Here is a 16,348-nt window from a genome sequence, read left to right as displayed (position 1 = left end):
CCTACGCGAGCGAGACTAGTACATAAACTTCTACTAGTAATACGCTTCGTGAGTCACAATCCACGAAGATCCGGTCCAGACGCGTTTTTTACACGTATAAGCTGACCTGCGAGTCGATCTATTTCGGAATGCTAACAGGTCAACCGGTCACACATCACTCTATACTATTCCGCACGTACGTAAGGGTTGAGTTCTTGTCACAATCTGGGATCATTTGAGGGTCCAAGTTTGTCGCTCATGTACAGCTTCAGGTTGCCCACAGGAGTCAATTTAGGCGTACTATTTGCGCCCCAACCTGTTTGGAAATTCAAGCGAGCGCTGGCTCGAAAATATAAGGACAGCCTCGTTGCGGACTTGTTGCTTCGAGGCTTTTGTACCTTTGTATCTCATTGACGCAGCTCAAGTCTAACTTGTTCCCCAGCCTTTCATATAAACACAAACTCCTCTTGTTCAACAGACCATGTTGGATTTACTCTCCAAAGATCGAATAGTCGACGAGGCAGGCCTCAGAGCCGCCTTGTATCATCTAGACACAATCTCAAGTTCAGGAGCAACCGCATTACAAGCCACGGTCGAACATATGTTGTCATCACCTCATGTTTTTGCATATATCATTTCTGGTATCTCACAGACTTTCTTCGAGCGTCATCAGCTCTGACTCTGTAACAGTTTGGGATCGCCGTGAGGCAATGATCTCACAGATCATGACAGACTTTCCAACGAAATCTCAAGAATATCCAGCATCCATCGCGAGAAAGATGCTAGACAGTCTGTCTATGTACTTTTTGGCTTTGCCTGTTGAATCTTTAGCGACGGATGTCTCGAGGAACATCAGCCGCCACAGAGGCTTCATCGAGGGCGCTCTACCCGTACTTTGCGCGTTGGGCACTATGAAATTTACTGGTACAGGGTCATCTGAAGACGAGATTGATCTCTTCGATGTCGAATCTGATTATGGATTCATCAAGAGGAAAGTCCCTCAAAAAATGCGCAAGCGTAATCGCCTGAAAGTTCATACGGCCATCGACACATCGCTCTTTGTGAGGCTCGGTGTGGTTGTGCCTCTCACGAGCGAGGCTGCCGCGTCATTGTCTACCCACATTCTCGCGGAGCTGAAACATGCTCTCTCGGTAAGTGAATTCGCTACTTTGTGACGTTTCCCCTGACAGCTCTCCGTAAGTTCTATTTCTCGCTTCTGCGGAGGACGGAATTGGCAGGCGACATCAAAACCTTACTCCTCCCGAACGTGGGAGAGTCTGCCAAAGATGTTGCGCCTGAAGTTTCGTCAACCGAGGATGTTGAGAACCCAACAAAGCGACCCAATGCGTACCCAATGGTGCAGCCTATGAAGGCTGCGCTTTACTTCGACAACGCGGACGGGTTCGGAGAGTGGCGAATCCTCATATCTACGGAGGCCTCCAAAAATTTGCGTGAATTCCGTAGAGCAGATGAGAAGATATTCAGGATTATTGTCAAGAAGATCAAGTCTGTCTTCTGATGCAACTTCGCTGTAATGATCTCATCGTTGCCACAGACAACTATCGAATGGTCATTTCTCAGAAGATAATCACAAGCGACTTAACGGGCCGGATACAGGTATACCTATCCACGAGGCCAAGATGACAAGGGACCTACGATTAGTAGTAGGCGTAATTTCACATACGTGGCTTGGAGTAGGAAATGAATGACTTTTTTCACAGTACCAGATCGATTGTGTCCTTGACCGGGATGGCGAGGTAGGCCGTTCTTACATTAACATCGAGCATGATACTGAGATTGGAGTCTTCACAGTCCGAAAGACAAGGTGAGCTATCAGGAGCAATTACATGTGTGTGCCATTAGCGCTCATGTGAACTCCAGTAATCAAGGTATACGGCATTTATACGCATGCTCAGCTTGGCAGGATATGGGATGCCTTGGGTAGCCATCTTGCACGTAAGGGCAGAGAGTATCGTAGAAGGTGAGAACATTTTCCAGCTCTGATGCAATTCAGTGAATCGTTGCTTGCGCAGGTGTATCTTCCGGAACAGACCAGTCATTTCTAATGACTGCGTCATTCTGCCTGCGTCATTCCCACCAGCTGAACAAGAACCAGAATTCTCAGGAAGCCCACTTGATCTTAGTGATAAGGATATGGACCGCGTTGAGCGTTTTCAGTTGTCATTTATGCCCCCATTAATCCATGACACAGCTTCACTCTTTGCTTGTGTATGAATTTTCGCCATCCTTATGCAAATTGGTTTCCATCTGACCATTTTCTAGTTTGGAGAAATATGTTACATTCTCGCAAGTAAGCTTATTGATATGCACGCGAATATTGACTTGACAACCTCTTGTTTTAGGCATTCCTGCAAGGCGAGTGATCATGTAGTTGTGCTCGCCACCTCTTCTCATCTTTGCAAAAGGTCTCATCGCGAACCAAGACGTACAGCACGTCTTCATACTCACGTGAGTTCTGCCCCATTGAGACGAGTTTACTGATTAATGTTGGTTCAGACCTCAAGAACAAAAGATTGTCGAGTGTACCGCATCATGCTACGTCTTGGGTCGCAGCGGCACGGGGTAAGGGTCCTGCCCTTGATATGAATAGCTTACTTATCACACTCAACTAGGAAAACCACGACGATGCTGTTCAAGATTCTCGGCATTCAGCGAGCTTGGGAGATGAGTGCCGTTGACATGCCGAAGCCACGCCAAATCTTCGTCACCAAATCCAGAGTGCTCGCTACGAAAGTGGAAGAGTATTTCACGAAGCTTCTCGAATCTCTGGCGTTAGCAGGCTATACCCTGGAGGAACTTGCAAAAATGAAGGCACAAAGTGTTCAGGAGGGCCTTGTTGATCTCGACGACCTGCCCGATTCACAGATGAATATTCCCATGAAATACAGCGAACTTGAGGATAAGCACTTTCCTCTTTTTGTGACTTTCGATCGAGTATGTCCCAATCCGTCATCCAGACAGTTCTCAAGCTAATCATTTATGTAGCTGTCGAAGATGATCGCGGCAGATATGTTGAGCAAGGATGTCCCCGAAACGAGAGATAGCGCAGGACTTTTCTTCAATGTTGACGATGCTGAGGCGCATGACTGTTTCGTCACCTATGACGTATTCGCAAATCAATACTGGCCTCATTTTCCGCAGAATCTCACTAAGAATCTTAGTAATGTTCTTTTATCTTGTGACGACAATTAAGTACTGATATACCCCACCAGACCCGTGGTTGGTTTTCAGTGAATTCATGGGTGAGTACCAATTTGTATTATCCTGACACTGACAATTTCTGAATATACCTATAGGGATCGTCAAAGGCTCCGAACATGCACTGACCTGTCCTGAAGGAGTTCTCGATCGCCCGAATTACCTCCGTCTTCCTCATCGTTCTAACCCAAACTTTGCGAATCAGAGGGGAATTCTGTATGACATCTTTGAGTATTATACGAAAATCAAGAAGCAGCGACGTCATCATGATGTTGCAGATCGGTATGACCTGTTCCCCCTTCTCATCCATGTAATGTCATGATATATGCCCAAACAGCACGCATGCGGTACTTAAGGTCTTGCGGAGCCAGAGGTTCCCTGGTCAACAGATCGATTATCTGTATGTGTTATCCCAACAATGTATCTCACCTCTGACCACCTGCACTAGGTATGTCGACGAAGCACAAGACAACCTTCTGATCGACGCACTCTGTAAGTAGCCACTCCATCCTTTGTTGATGAGAATCTAGAACTTTCTATTGCAGTTTTGAGGCAATTATGCAGGAATCCAGACGGTTTGTTCTGGGCTGGGGATACCGCACAGACAATTTCTGCAGGGAGTTCCTTTAGGTTCGATGATCTGAAAGCCTTTCTCTACCGTGTGGAGGTCAGCGAATAGTAACTTAGCTCGGGCCTGAATTGATATCTCAGAGCAGCAGCAAAATACCCCGGTCAATTCCGCTGGAGCATGTCTTCATCAGCCTACGATGTTTCAATTGGCGATCAACTACAGATCGCACGGTGGCATCGTCAACTGCGCACATTCTGTGATCGAACTCATCACAAAATTTTGGCCCAACACAATCGATAACCTTCGGCCAGAAAGGGGGGTGGTTGATGGGCTGAAGCCTGTATTTTTCACAGGTTGGGATAAAGACACCGTCCGTTATGAACAATTCTTGTTCGGGGCAAGGTAAGTAGGCCTGGATGATATCCCTCTTTCCTGCTGAGGATTCCTCCAGCGGTAGTCACATTGAGTTCGGAGCGCAGCAATGTAAAGTAATCAATTGAAGGTTTCATTCACACACTGACAAGGTATCTAGGCATCCTCGTGCGTGACGATGCGGCACGTCAAAAGTTGCGAGAACAAGTTGGTGAAATTGGACTGATTATGTGAGTCGTATCAAGACTACCTTTTCTCCGTGTTTCCATGTTCACATATGTATGCAGGACGCTTTACGAGAGCAAAGGCCTGGAATTCAATGATGTGAGAAAGCTAAGTTGACTTTCTGATGGATGTCTGACTTCGGTCAGGTGCTTTTGTACAATTTTTTCGAGGATTCTGTTATAGATCTGTCACGATGGCGCATAGTTCTCAATGGAGTAGAGGGTCAAGAACATGCGCCGAACTTCGATCGTGATGAGACGCGATACGCTGGGGTTTGTAGCGAGGTAGGCATACCGATCCTCGGATTAAACTTTGGCTGACTTTTATTAGCTCAAACTTCTTTACGTGGGAATCACTCGAGCAAGGAAGAACATGTGGATCGTTGACAAGTCTGATAAATCAGACCCAATGCGTGTACGTTTAGAGCAATGTATTGGCTTAACTCGATCTGATAACTCCTTCCCTTCAGATATTCTGGACGTCTCGCAATCAAGTCCAGAATTGCACACCCGGCACCGATGTCCCTCATCTAGCCGTCTCCTCGACTCCAGAAGAATGGGCATCCTTCGGGCGCTCGCTATTCTCGCACAAGCGCTACTCGCAAGCTATCCACTGCTTCGAACGTGCTAACCTTCGTCGTGAGGTGAACGTCTGTAAAGCATACCAACTGCGAGAAGTCGCACGTTCTAGTGTCGGGGTGGCCATACTCAGTGACCAAAAAAGAGCTTTTAACTTGGCTGCCGATGCCTTTACTGATTGTGGTGCGACCGCAACAGGAAACCAGAAGCTCCAATATTATCGTAACTCGGCGGATTGCTACATTCGAGCAGGGGATGATATCAAAGCTGCTGAGGCCTATCTCAATGCTGAAGAGTTCGAGCAAGCAGCGAAAAGATATCGCAAGGCTGGACGGTTTGACAAGACCCTTCATGTTCTTGGTGGCCATAGCATGAATATACCTGAAGAGACCAAGGCGGAGTTATGGACTGTGTGCAGACTGTTTTACTGCAGCAGAAACAACACTAAGTAAGTCTCAATATTAGACTCTCCACAATGTTTTTAATCAATAGCAATTACGCAGGGCTCCCTTACCTCTCTTCTCGACATTTGATGAGGAACTCGAATTTCTGGAGGACTATGATCTTGATTTCGCTCGAGCCTCGCTGCTTGAATCCCACTCAAGGTACTATGAGGCCGCAGAACTCCACTTGTCAGAGAACAGGCCCTTGGAAGCTGTCCGAGCGTTCATTAAGGACAACGGCAACGGCAATTCTACTATTCGTGCGGCCGAAACTATATTGGAATACTTCTGGCGCAAATGCTCCTTTAGAATTACTGCAAAAACTGCTGCTGATGAGCCAATGCGGCATTTCATCGCTCTCGCTGATCAACTAGAGACGAACAAACTGACGCTGGCGACCCGTGATCTAGTACGTATTAACAGTCTCAAAGTGATCAGCTGGACTGATTGACATTCAGATATCGATGTTTCGGACCATCCTGTGCGGAAATCATGAGCCGTTGAGAAACCTTGCGCTTAGCCTCCATGGAAATAACAACCAGCCAGCAGCTCTCCTTTGCCTGGACCATATATTCTCTCGAACCACAGACATTCGAACGTTCGCGGTCGAAGAAATGCAACGGTTCCTTCAGCAATTTCATGCCTATGCGCGACTGCTGTATCTGATTTTGACGATCCCTGACCCCATGGACTCGGAGCATAGGGGTATACAGAGACTGTTCTCCATCGTGCAGTTGTCCGGGGATGAGTTTCTCATACCAGATGGAACGTTCCTCCACAACTGTGTGATGGAAACCCGCCAAGGCATCACTTGGGTAACGGAACATCCGTCTGGGTACACAGCCTCTCGTAGAAACGTCACTCAGCTGCTGCAAGAATCCATTCGAACGATCTTGAAAGACAAAGTATCAGAGATCGATGCTATGTGTTGCAAATCTCCTGTTTTCTCGCAATGTCTGCCATTCTTGATGTCTGGAGTATGTCGAAGAGATAACTGTCCCCAAGAGCATGTCACAGTATCGAAATTGGATCGCCAATATTACAACAACCGTGTTGCGATCCACATCTGGCAAATTCTTATCTTGCAATTTATGTATTCCGCTCATCCATACATTGAACGACGCAATAGGTACGCCTGGAGGTAGCTTATGATCGAGTGCTCAAACTAACCACTTCATCAGCATGAGGGACTGGCTCAAGCATCTTTACGAGGCTATCAATCCACCCTTCTTCATTCAAGGTTCCCCCGCGGACCTTGATATAAACCTGATGCCTCTTCGTCTAGATGGCATGAAAGTGGTGAAGCTCTGGATCCGCGAATCCTTCTACTCGCTCGACCCATTCTATACTCAGGCTGAATTTTTGACGGCGTTAATGGGGATAACCAGTCTAAGTTTCGCTTTTGACAGGAACGACGCACCTGTCTACATCTCTCGAGCAAAGTGTACGGTCTCCGGACCGTTAGAACTCTTTCGCAAGGGGGACAATCGCTATATGGTTCATGACCTGCTCAGTTCTTACCAAGGAGCTACCCGCAGCAGTATCTCATCGGGAATTCTGTATCTTTTGTATGTGTTCTTCTTGTCTCTACATGCCATGAACTAAGTGCAATTCAGGCATGTTCTCGATAATCGTTTATATGCCAACCTCTCCGTATTGTGCGACTGTATCGAGGACATCTGCAGCGCTTTTGTAATCAAGTACCGAATGGACCCAGACTTTAATAAGTTTCCCCTCCATGACGTCGTCCTTCCATGCAGCTGGCTGTTACTTCCCCACAAATTCACTGCTGAGAAAGACACTAAGCTGTTTTTGATGGGCAAGCTTCTGGATGAGATAGCGAGGCTGGTCGAAGCATTGCGGATAGAAGTCGGCATGGGTGAGTCTCTTGACTTTTCAGAGATCCGAGACTAAAATTGGGCAGAATTCCTCTGGCTGAACCATACCAGATTTACGCCCATTCTCCGCAATGTTTTTATCTCCCGGATGTGAGTCCAGTTTAGTGTCTGTTCGTCGGCGATGCGCACACTGATCACGTGTATTGTAGCTGCAGGGTTCTCTGCCTTAGTACGTTTACTGTTTCTTTCTCTTTTCAAAACGGATTGGGTGCTGACTTGGATTCATTAGTTGCTCATAACATCAGGAATCGCTTCATGAGAGAGAAAGTAGACAAGATCATTATTTCTCTGCACAAGAACAACCCTCCTTGGCGTCCAGCTAACTATCGGAAACTCGTGGATGACGTGGCCAGGTACATGACACCAGGACGGACGCCACCCTCAGATGTTTACCTGCGAGCTCTCCTGGCTTTCGACAACAACAAAGGAGTGAGCAACCTGGTGCATCTTGTCCACAAAACGATGAGCCAGCATGACCGAGGCTATGTAGTCCGACGGCTCGTATACGAGAAGATCGTCGAGATTCCCCATCTCCTTTTATCGTACGCAGTGATCGCTCAGTCTACTCTGAGAGTAGAGGCTCCGGCCTTCGTACCTCGCATAGGACATTCCAAGGATCAAGCAGAGGTTGTACAGCATGATGAGAAAGAGATAACCGAACCCCAACCGCAGGAGTTTGACGGAGAAGAAGAAAAGGAAGAGGAAGATATCACGACGAATGTTGATACTGAGACCCGTGATACATCTGAGAGTGTAGATGAAGCGGTGACGTCGCTTGCACCTGATTTCGACGAGTCGCTACGCTCTAACGGACCATCGGTGGAAGAACAAAAGGCAGCTTGCAATATTCAGAACGCATACCGCCGTTATGTTGGACGTCGCTCGAGTCGTGCAGTGAATGCAGAAATCGATGCGATATTCACGACATGCCTCAAGGAGATGCGGTCTTCTGAATGTCGTCCAGGCTATTACCAACTTCTTTTTCTTGGACCATTGCCTCACCTTCTGGTATGCCTAGAACGAGGCATTTCTCTGACTCACACTGCAAAAGCGAAGATGAAAGGCCTTCTCAACAAAGAATCCCATGAAAAACTTGAGGAGTTGGGTAAGCAGAGAAATGAGATAGCGTCCGTCCTCACTTACTCAGTAACATACAATACTAACTGACACTGTCCTATTACAGAACGCTCTTCAAGAAAGGATTAGAATTACGTAAGCAACTGGAGCCTTCCTCACTGGCTCATCGTGCCCGTGACATTGACGCACTTAAATGTGGGGTTCAAAAAGTCAAGGAATTCATGCAGAGGGTTCCTGGCAGCATGCAAGATATGCAATCTGACTTTCAAATAGCCTATAAGGGCATCGTTGCAGAGAAGAAAGTTCACGCACGCAAAGAGAAAGAGAAACCTATTCTCAATGTCGAGGATATCGACGACTATTGATTTGATCGGTTGTGGAGTCAAGACCGCCATTTCGTCTGTGTATCATATATCACATTGTACAGTACGTATTTTTGCAAATCAATGCCTGCGCGTCCAAGAGAACAAACGTCAACGAAAGTGGACAATGAATGAGTACTGAGTTTTCACCATGATCATCATCTTACTAGGTTACCATGCCAATAATCCAGTCTGCGGTCGTGTACCGGGACTTCAAGCTACCACATTGTGGCCCCTGACGCTGGTTTATATCAAGGTCAGCTCATTGCAGGCCGCTCGCTGATTAGCAACCAACAGTGATCGTGTCCGAAGTTCGAAGTGCTGCAGAACATGCCAGAGTTGCATACCGGGCAGGCCCGCACTCGACATGTCCCACTTGCTCAGGCTCTCTTATTAGGAATTCCCAACAAGTTTACATAAATCTTCACAAGTAAAAACCGTTTGTGGATCTCGTTAGCATGTCGGAAAAAAGGTAAGGGCCATTGTAATGCCACCGGCTTATAATGCCGGTCAGGTGACTTTCAAGGCACCTTAAAAGTGCCTTTTGATGCTCGGTGATGGCCTTTCGAGGCTCGGTGATGGCCTTTCGACCGTGAGACAATCATCATAATGCACCGTAACGTGCTATCGGCGCATAACTTTGTTCCATTCCGCATCAGCCTCGCGGCCAGCTGTCCCATCCTCTTTGTAAATATTGTACACTTGTACACTCTATTCATATTGTTACATCTGATGGCTCCGACTCGTACTTCTCGTCGAGAGAAGTACCATTATTCAGAAGAGACGCTAAAGGCCCAGCTGCCGTGCACTCATTGCGGCAAGTCATTCAAAACGCAGGGCTTCAAGAAACATGAGGCTAGCTGCAAGAAACGGATCGAAAATGAGCAGGAGCGACATCGATTCAACCAGGAGTATGAGAAGGGGAAACAAAATGGTGAGTTTGACTCATCGCACCATCACCTTGTATCTGAGTCATATTAATTGATCTTTTGCATTCTAGCACGAAAGGCTGCAACCAGCGAGGCTGGCCCATCGAATGACATTCAAGTTCACCATGCCCCCATCGACGATCTCCAAGACTTCGACTATAGCCAACTCGAGGATGAACACGGGAATCCAACTAGCCCCGGTAAGTATTAACCTACAATCTACTGCATCTTGCTGACCCATCGTTTTCGCTCAGTACTATCCGATGCCAGCATGGCTAGCAACCCCACGGTTGTCCAGCCTCATGCGGCATCTGTGCAAATGCCCAGCGAATTCAAAACGGAGTATCACCCTCGCTCTGCTCGTGCGACTCTCTACCAGATGTTCGACGAATTCGGTATCACTCAGGAGATGCAGCACGCACCCGTTGACGAGGAACCATGGCGTCCTTTCAGGTCACGCGGGGACTTCGAATTCTCTGAGATTGCGCTTGATGCTGCGCTAAATAAGTCTCAAATAAATGCCCTCCTTGAACTCATTTCGCGCATCGCTCAAGGTCAAGCTCAAATCACTCTGAAGAATGAGACAGATCTTTCGAGGGCATGGGACAATGCTGCGGCTGAATTAACACCGGTGTGTCTGACTGAATCTACTTACATGATCATATTGCTCAATGCCTTAGGCAACCTGCCATTAGTTTTCAAAGCACGAAGTCCCTGTGATATACAAGAGGAAGGAGCAAGAATACGAGGTCCACACACGGCCTGTGTGGGATTGGGCCCTCGATCTACTGGACAACCCCCTGCTCGCACCGCATTTCGTGTGGGATGCCTGCCGTGTTTACAAGCACAACGGTACGGATTTCGAACGCTTTTTCAATGAACCTTGGACAGGAGATCGGTGGTGGGATATTCAAGTGCGTTACAATTAACTGTGTCATATCGTGTGTAAATGTATATAAATGTCAAACCAATAGTCTTCTCTTCCGCCCGACGTTGAAAACGCTGTCCCATTCTGTTTCATTCTCTACGCTGATAAGTCGAAGCTGTCGTCTCATGGTACCGTCAAAGGGTATCCAGTTGTAGTCCGATGCGCAAACTTACCTGTAGACATCCGTAATGGCGAGGGGTTTGGTGGTGGTCGTGTAGTCGGATGGTTGCCTATTGTGAGTTGTTTCGTTCTCAATATATGTCAGATTGTTGAATTTACATGTTGCAGGTTCCTGACGATGCAGCCGAAGAAGGAAAACTCGGATACACAACGTTGAAGCGCGTTGTGTGGCATGAATCATTTTTCAAGCTCCTGGAACATGTCGCCCAGCACTCAAAGACTGGATATTCACACAAGGGCTATAATGGCATTCTGCGATGGCTGTTTCCTGTGATACTGATTCTTTCGGCTGACTATGAAGAACAGTGAGTTCGTTTTCCATCTCGTCGCTGCTGGTGCCTTCAAGGGTAAACACGCTCATGGCCTTTTGCTCTTTTCTTATTGGTCTTACATTAATACTAACCTATTTCATTCAACAGGTGCATGATGTCGCTGATACGTGGCCGCGGTGGCAAATGCCCTTGCCCCGTGTGCCTAGTACCATTAGCGGAGCTCCACGACCTGTCAAAGAGCTACCCAATCAAAACCGTGGAAGAAGCACAAGAAGCTCTCCGTATTTATGGGTGCAGTAAAGCTGAAGGCGAGCAGATACTCAAAGCGCTCGGATTACGACCTGTTTGCGGTACGCACTTGTGTTGTTTCAAACTCATTCCTTGCTAATATGAAGCTTAGAATGTTTTTTGGCTCATCTTGCGTTCGAGTCCCCACGATGCACTTAGTTTAGATCGGCTGCATTCATTGCATGCCGGTCTGTGGAAGCACCTACTTGAAGAATTGAAGAAAATCCTCGCGTCGCTTGGACGTGATGCTCAAGAAGCATTCGAGAAGTCGTAAGTTGTCGATTGTATTCACACCTATCCTGTTCTCACAGTTACAGGATCGCTAACTTCCCCCGATGGCGCCACCTCACTCATTTCGAATCCGTTATCAACATTACATTCACTGATGGCAACAAATACCAGGACCTCTCTAAGGTAAGTTTTTTGGCTTGTTTTGTGATCTTTCATATCACTCATTATCTTGAAGCAAACATTATATCCGGCTTTGAACATCCTGATGCACAGAGCCAGTCCTGTAGGCCACCAGCTGCTTCGCGTTATCAGCAGTTATCTCCAGCTGGATAGCTGGATCGGTCTGGATTTGCATACTGAGCGCACACTTGCAGCGATCGACGCCGAGCTCTTAGTTTTCGATGCTGAGCTCAAGGTTTAGTCTTTACTTGTTGTCTATGTAGCTAATTATACTCATTTACACGACACATTCATTCCTAGGCTTATATTACATGCGCTGAAGAGTCGGAGGTCGAGAAATTGAAGCTTGACTGGAACTTTCCGAAGACCCACCTATGGAAACATGTTGTTCGTGATATCCGACTTAAAGGAGTAGCACGTAACTACAGCACGCGTCCGAACGAGAAGCTTCATGGCCCCCTCAAAGACACCTATCACCGTCGAACGAATGGAAAGGATACCGCGACGCAAGTAAGTTTACAAGATACATTTGTTGTTAGTACTCAGACTGATTCACATCATACACAATTGTATTGATAGATACTTCGTATTGATCACCACAAATTCGCCTCGAAACTTCTGAGAGAACGTGTCAACACGCTTGATGAACACTGCCGGTTGCAGGCACTCGGCGATGGCGGCTTGATTGAAGACATTGATGTTCCTGTAGCCTTTAATGGCCACGTGAAAACTTGGCTCTCCGGTGCCACCCTTAGACATCCTTGGCGTTGAGAGTCGTGGTCAAACGGATCGTGCTTTCAATCTTTTCGTCGGAAATTTAGTGAATTCATCAACAATGCTCTGCCTACCTATGGCCATCAACTGACGAGTTGGGTTACATTCCCAGGCGATTTCAAGGTATGCTAATAGTATCCTGTACAAGTTGTCTAATGCATCATACTAACATGGTACACAGATTCACGAGCACCGCTATCTCAAGGTGAACTATGAGTCGGCTGTGGACTGGAGGCAAAATACCGACCACCTTCGGTGCAACCCCAAATTCCATGGGCGGCCACGATTCGATCACGCGCTCATACAACTGACCGCTGAGGAAACAGCCTTCGTCCAGCTAATTTTCATGTTCAGATGTCATATTTCGAATCTCGGGCCCTTCGAATTCGCACTTGTTCAACCATACACTGCTAGAGTCGGTCCTCGCAGAACAGACTCCACCTTCAAGCTTACTCGTGTCAAGGCTGTCCCGAGGTCGTCATCAATATTTGTCCCGCTTAAATCTTTCATTCGAGGAGCTGTTCTAGTCCCTGATTCTGAGCATCAAGATGAATACTTCGTTGTTGATCACATTGACGGTGACATGTTTCTGCGAATGAAACACATATGAGTAAGTCCATTCAGTATTTGGGTAGGACCGCTCATGATGTTCTGCAGGAATATCCAAACAACATGCGTGCATTTTTACCAAAGATGCCTCAAACCCGCCTCCAAATTCAGACGAGTAAGTCTACTCAGTATTTGGATAGGAATGCTTATCATGTCTTGCAGGAAATATCCGAACAACACGCATGCGTTTTTCACCAAAGACGCCTCCAAATTTACACGAGTAAGTCTACTTATTATTTAGGTAGGAATGCTCATAATATTCTACAGGGATATCCAAACAACACGCGTGCATTTTTTACCAAAGACGCCTCAAACCAGCCTCCAAATTAGACCGGTAAGTCTACAGTATTTGATAGGAATGCTCATTATGTTCACAGGAAATATCCGAACAACACGCGTGTGTTTTTACCAAAGACGCCTCAAACCAGCCTCCAAATTTACACGAGTAAGTCTACTTATTATTTAGGTAGGAATGCTCATAATATTCTACAGGGATATCCAAACAACACGCGTGCATTTTTTACCAAAGACGCCTCAAACCAGCCTCCAAATTAGACCGTGTCTACTCAGTATTTGGATAGGAATGCTCATTATGTTTCACAGGAAATATCCGAACAACACGCGTGTGTTTTTTTACCAAAGACGCCTCAGCTCAGAATCGCCTAGCACTTACAGGTGAGTCTGTGACTTATTATGTATTGGTCCTTATTAGCGAAACATACTGATGTACAATTATCAACGTTGTCGTAAGTGTGTATCGCCTTGATTCTGTTAGCGAGGACCAGCAACCTCGGCAAATCGACACCTGTGGTCCACATGTTTCTATTTCAACATAATACTTTGTTCTGGAACCGAGTCCATGGTGCATCGCCCCGGAGCATGTTATATAAAGTGGGCAATGGGTATTTCATCCTCGCGTCCCATTAACTCACTCACTCTCACTCAGTTTTAGAGACACTGTCATGCCGTATGACATGGATGCTGGGGAAGATTTCGAGGCTGAGATTAACGCCGTCTCGGATGATTCTGATTCTGATGGATCTGATGGTGAAGTATCTGGGAGCGACTTGGATGCAGTAAGGACGGTCCTGGCTGTCCCTGGGCCAGATGCACAAATGCATGATGTTCGAAAGGTAGGCACGACACTTATATCATTCTTATTAGTCTACAACATCATCTGATATATGCTCTTACGTATCAGGCCCTTGCGGTAGCCCAGCAAGCTTACCATGCAACACGTTCTGAACTACGGGTCCTCAAGAAACAGTATCTCACTCTTTCATCTGCAATTCCTGCTCGCAGCCGCAACCGCATGCTCAAGAAGACGTCTCCACTGGATTCCAGCATCACCCACCAAGGACAGAAGTATACCCTGTTTAGTCATTTCTGGGTCATAAACGGTCTGTTTCCGACTTCTCCTCAACCTGCTAATGTCGACCCACGCGCCGCTACACGTTGGAGCTCTCCCGATGCGAAGCTTAAAGGTGCAATGGCTGAGCTGTATCAGATCATACCTAAAGACTTGCACACCTCCATGGAAACCTATCCACGTTTCGGATCATTGGTAAGTTTATGATTCAAACACTGCCAAATTTCACGCTGATACTTCTGTTGGCCTTAGTTTCGTTCGGCAGTCAGCTCCGAGAGGTCAAACATTCTGCACAGTATCAAGGATTGTGCAGGTGTTATATTCTCTCCTTTCAAGCTCGACCCCAGCATCTTTGCCGACCAGCCTTCCAAAAAGCAGGACAACAAGGATCTCCTTGTCCTGCTCAAGAGGAATGGAGAGGGCGATTACATCCGCCTTGCACCTGTGCTATTTGCGAAGCCCAATGCTATGTCAGCCGATGATTTCCTCAAGTCTCCAGTGCTCGTCAAAGTAAGTGCCACTGATCAATGTCCAAGTATGATGGCTAACTCTATTGCTCATACTAGATTATTCGCGTTGAAGTGTATGGAAAGGCGATACTTGGTGGGAAGACAAGGGGCCATCCAAAGGGCAGGGGTCTGCGAATGGGTGCGCAGAGTGTTACTGAGGGTATGATTGCTGGCGCTGCTATATTGGTAAGTATTCTATCATTGTCCGTCCTTTGCTTTGCATCATTGCTGATTATTCATTCACAGGCACGTTTCTTGTTAACGCACGATACCGAGCTCACTGCGACCGGAGCAGAGACGAAGATCGATTACCAGAAGGATTACGACTTCTATCTGGAACGCTTATTCAAAAGCTCTCCATGGGCAATTGGCGTGATGGAATACTTCAATAAGGAAGTTTTCAACACCCGTGCAGCGCTATTGAGTGCACCCGCATCCGTTGTACCCTCTGCCTCCATCCCTCGCACCTGGGAAGATGACCTATTGGAGGAATTGGATAATCCTGTTGCTCGTGCACCCTCGCCAACTCTTCCTGTTTTCCGCGCACCCTCGCCGGCTCTTTCCAATCTCTCTGCTCTTTCTGCAGCCTGCAGATCCTACCACCCAGGATGACTGTATCATTGTCTCAACATCAATGTCAATCAGCCAGCCACGTGCCGGCGTGTCTTCTACGCAGCTACAGGTGGATGTTAGTCAGTTATCGCTAACTGATCGTGATTCTTCGGCAGCGCGCAGACTGAACCAGCAGGTGGAAAAGCATGGCGTCGGGTCGTATTTCAGCTCAGCCTGTCCCTGCTGCTGTACCAGATGTTCCGAAACCCAAACACATTAGCACACGCAGCAAGAAACCAACAACGAGGTGATTCAGAGCATTTGGTTGTTATTATTCGGTCTTATCATTAGCTATTCCTACTCTGGACTTTACATCAGTCTCTCCTCGTACTTAGGACTACATACTTGATGTCAGATGTGTTTTGATTGATATGCAATGCTACAATTTTAACCTTAGACTTGATGGCCTCAACCGCAACTTAAGTTTTGGGTAAGACATTATGTTGCCTTATAAGGACCTTATAATGTGCACATATAGCATTGGGGTTCCATCTTATATGTGGCCGTTTGGCTAAGGGGTAACTATGCCAGTTAATACTAGTTCTACTTGGTAAGGTCAAAGTCTAGAGTTCGAATCCCACCAGTGTACATTACAATAGTTAATAATAGTAGTATAGATCATGATTAGATAGACAGTAGTTAATAATAGTACTAGATAATGATTAGATAGTAACATAAATAGGATAGTCGTACAAATAAAATGGTAGTACAACAATTAAAGTTCGGTTGGAAGTGTTGAAAGA

At 46.7% G+C, this 16,348-nt stretch overlaps 2 protein-coding genes across 2 annotated transcripts; both read left to right on the top strand.

The window, feature by feature from the left end:
• F5147DRAFT_822994 (uncharacterized protein) lies at nucleotides 1-8,822 on the top strand. The gene is made up of 33 exons (XM_041443757.1): nucleotides 1-620; nucleotides 670-1,130; nucleotides 1,181-1,485; nucleotides 1,535-1,643; nucleotides 1,701-1,736; nucleotides 1,792-1,804; nucleotides 1,861-1,960; nucleotides 2,013-2,208; nucleotides 2,263-2,290; nucleotides 2,406-2,448; nucleotides 2,497-2,562; nucleotides 2,613-2,934; nucleotides 2,986-3,160; nucleotides 3,213-3,242; nucleotides 3,297-3,480; nucleotides 3,536-3,598; nucleotides 3,647-3,690; nucleotides 3,744-3,865; nucleotides 3,915-4,171; nucleotides 4,221-4,252; nucleotides 4,302-4,371; nucleotides 4,429-4,465; nucleotides 4,513-4,650; nucleotides 4,697-4,780; nucleotides 4,836-5,392; nucleotides 5,448-5,796; nucleotides 5,846-6,516; nucleotides 6,569-6,955; nucleotides 7,004-7,266; nucleotides 7,312-7,375; nucleotides 7,435-7,454; nucleotides 7,515-8,412; nucleotides 8,469-8,822. Exons 1-33 carry the CDS (start codon nucleotides 461-463, stop codon nucleotides 8,725-8,727), a joined length of 6,543 nt encoding a protein of 2,180 aa, XP_041286533.1. The 5' UTR covers nucleotides 1-460; the 3' UTR covers nucleotides 8,728-8,822.
• Nucleotides 8,823-9,899: 1,077 nt separating this feature from the next.
• On the top strand, nucleotides 9,900-13,116 carry F5147DRAFT_822988 (uncharacterized protein; the record flags this gene model as incomplete). The annotated part of the gene is made up of 12 exons (XM_041443756.1): nucleotides 9,900-10,207; nucleotides 10,365-10,567; nucleotides 10,628-10,816; nucleotides 10,870-11,066; nucleotides 11,181-11,376; nucleotides 11,434-11,552; nucleotides 11,633-11,735; nucleotides 11,788-11,946; nucleotides 12,033-12,242; nucleotides 12,312-12,455; nucleotides 12,507-12,629; nucleotides 12,688-13,116. The coding sequence occupies exons 1-12, from the start codon at nucleotides 9,925-9,927 to the stop codon at nucleotides 13,114-13,116; spliced, it is 2,355 nt and encodes a 784-aa protein (XP_041286532.1). The 5' UTR covers nucleotides 9,900-9,924.
• Nucleotides 13,117-16,348: the final 3,232 nt, after the last annotated feature.

This window comes from Suillus discolor, assembly GCF_016758755.1.
Source record: "Suillus discolor strain FC423 chromosome Unknown F5147scaffold_96, whole genome shotgun sequence".
NCBI classification, from domain to species: domain Eukaryota; kingdom Fungi; phylum Basidiomycota; class Agaricomycetes; order Boletales; family Suillaceae; genus Suillus; species Suillus discolor.
Note: the sequence above shows the minus strand (reverse complement) of the source record. Positions and strands in the feature narration are given on the sequence as shown.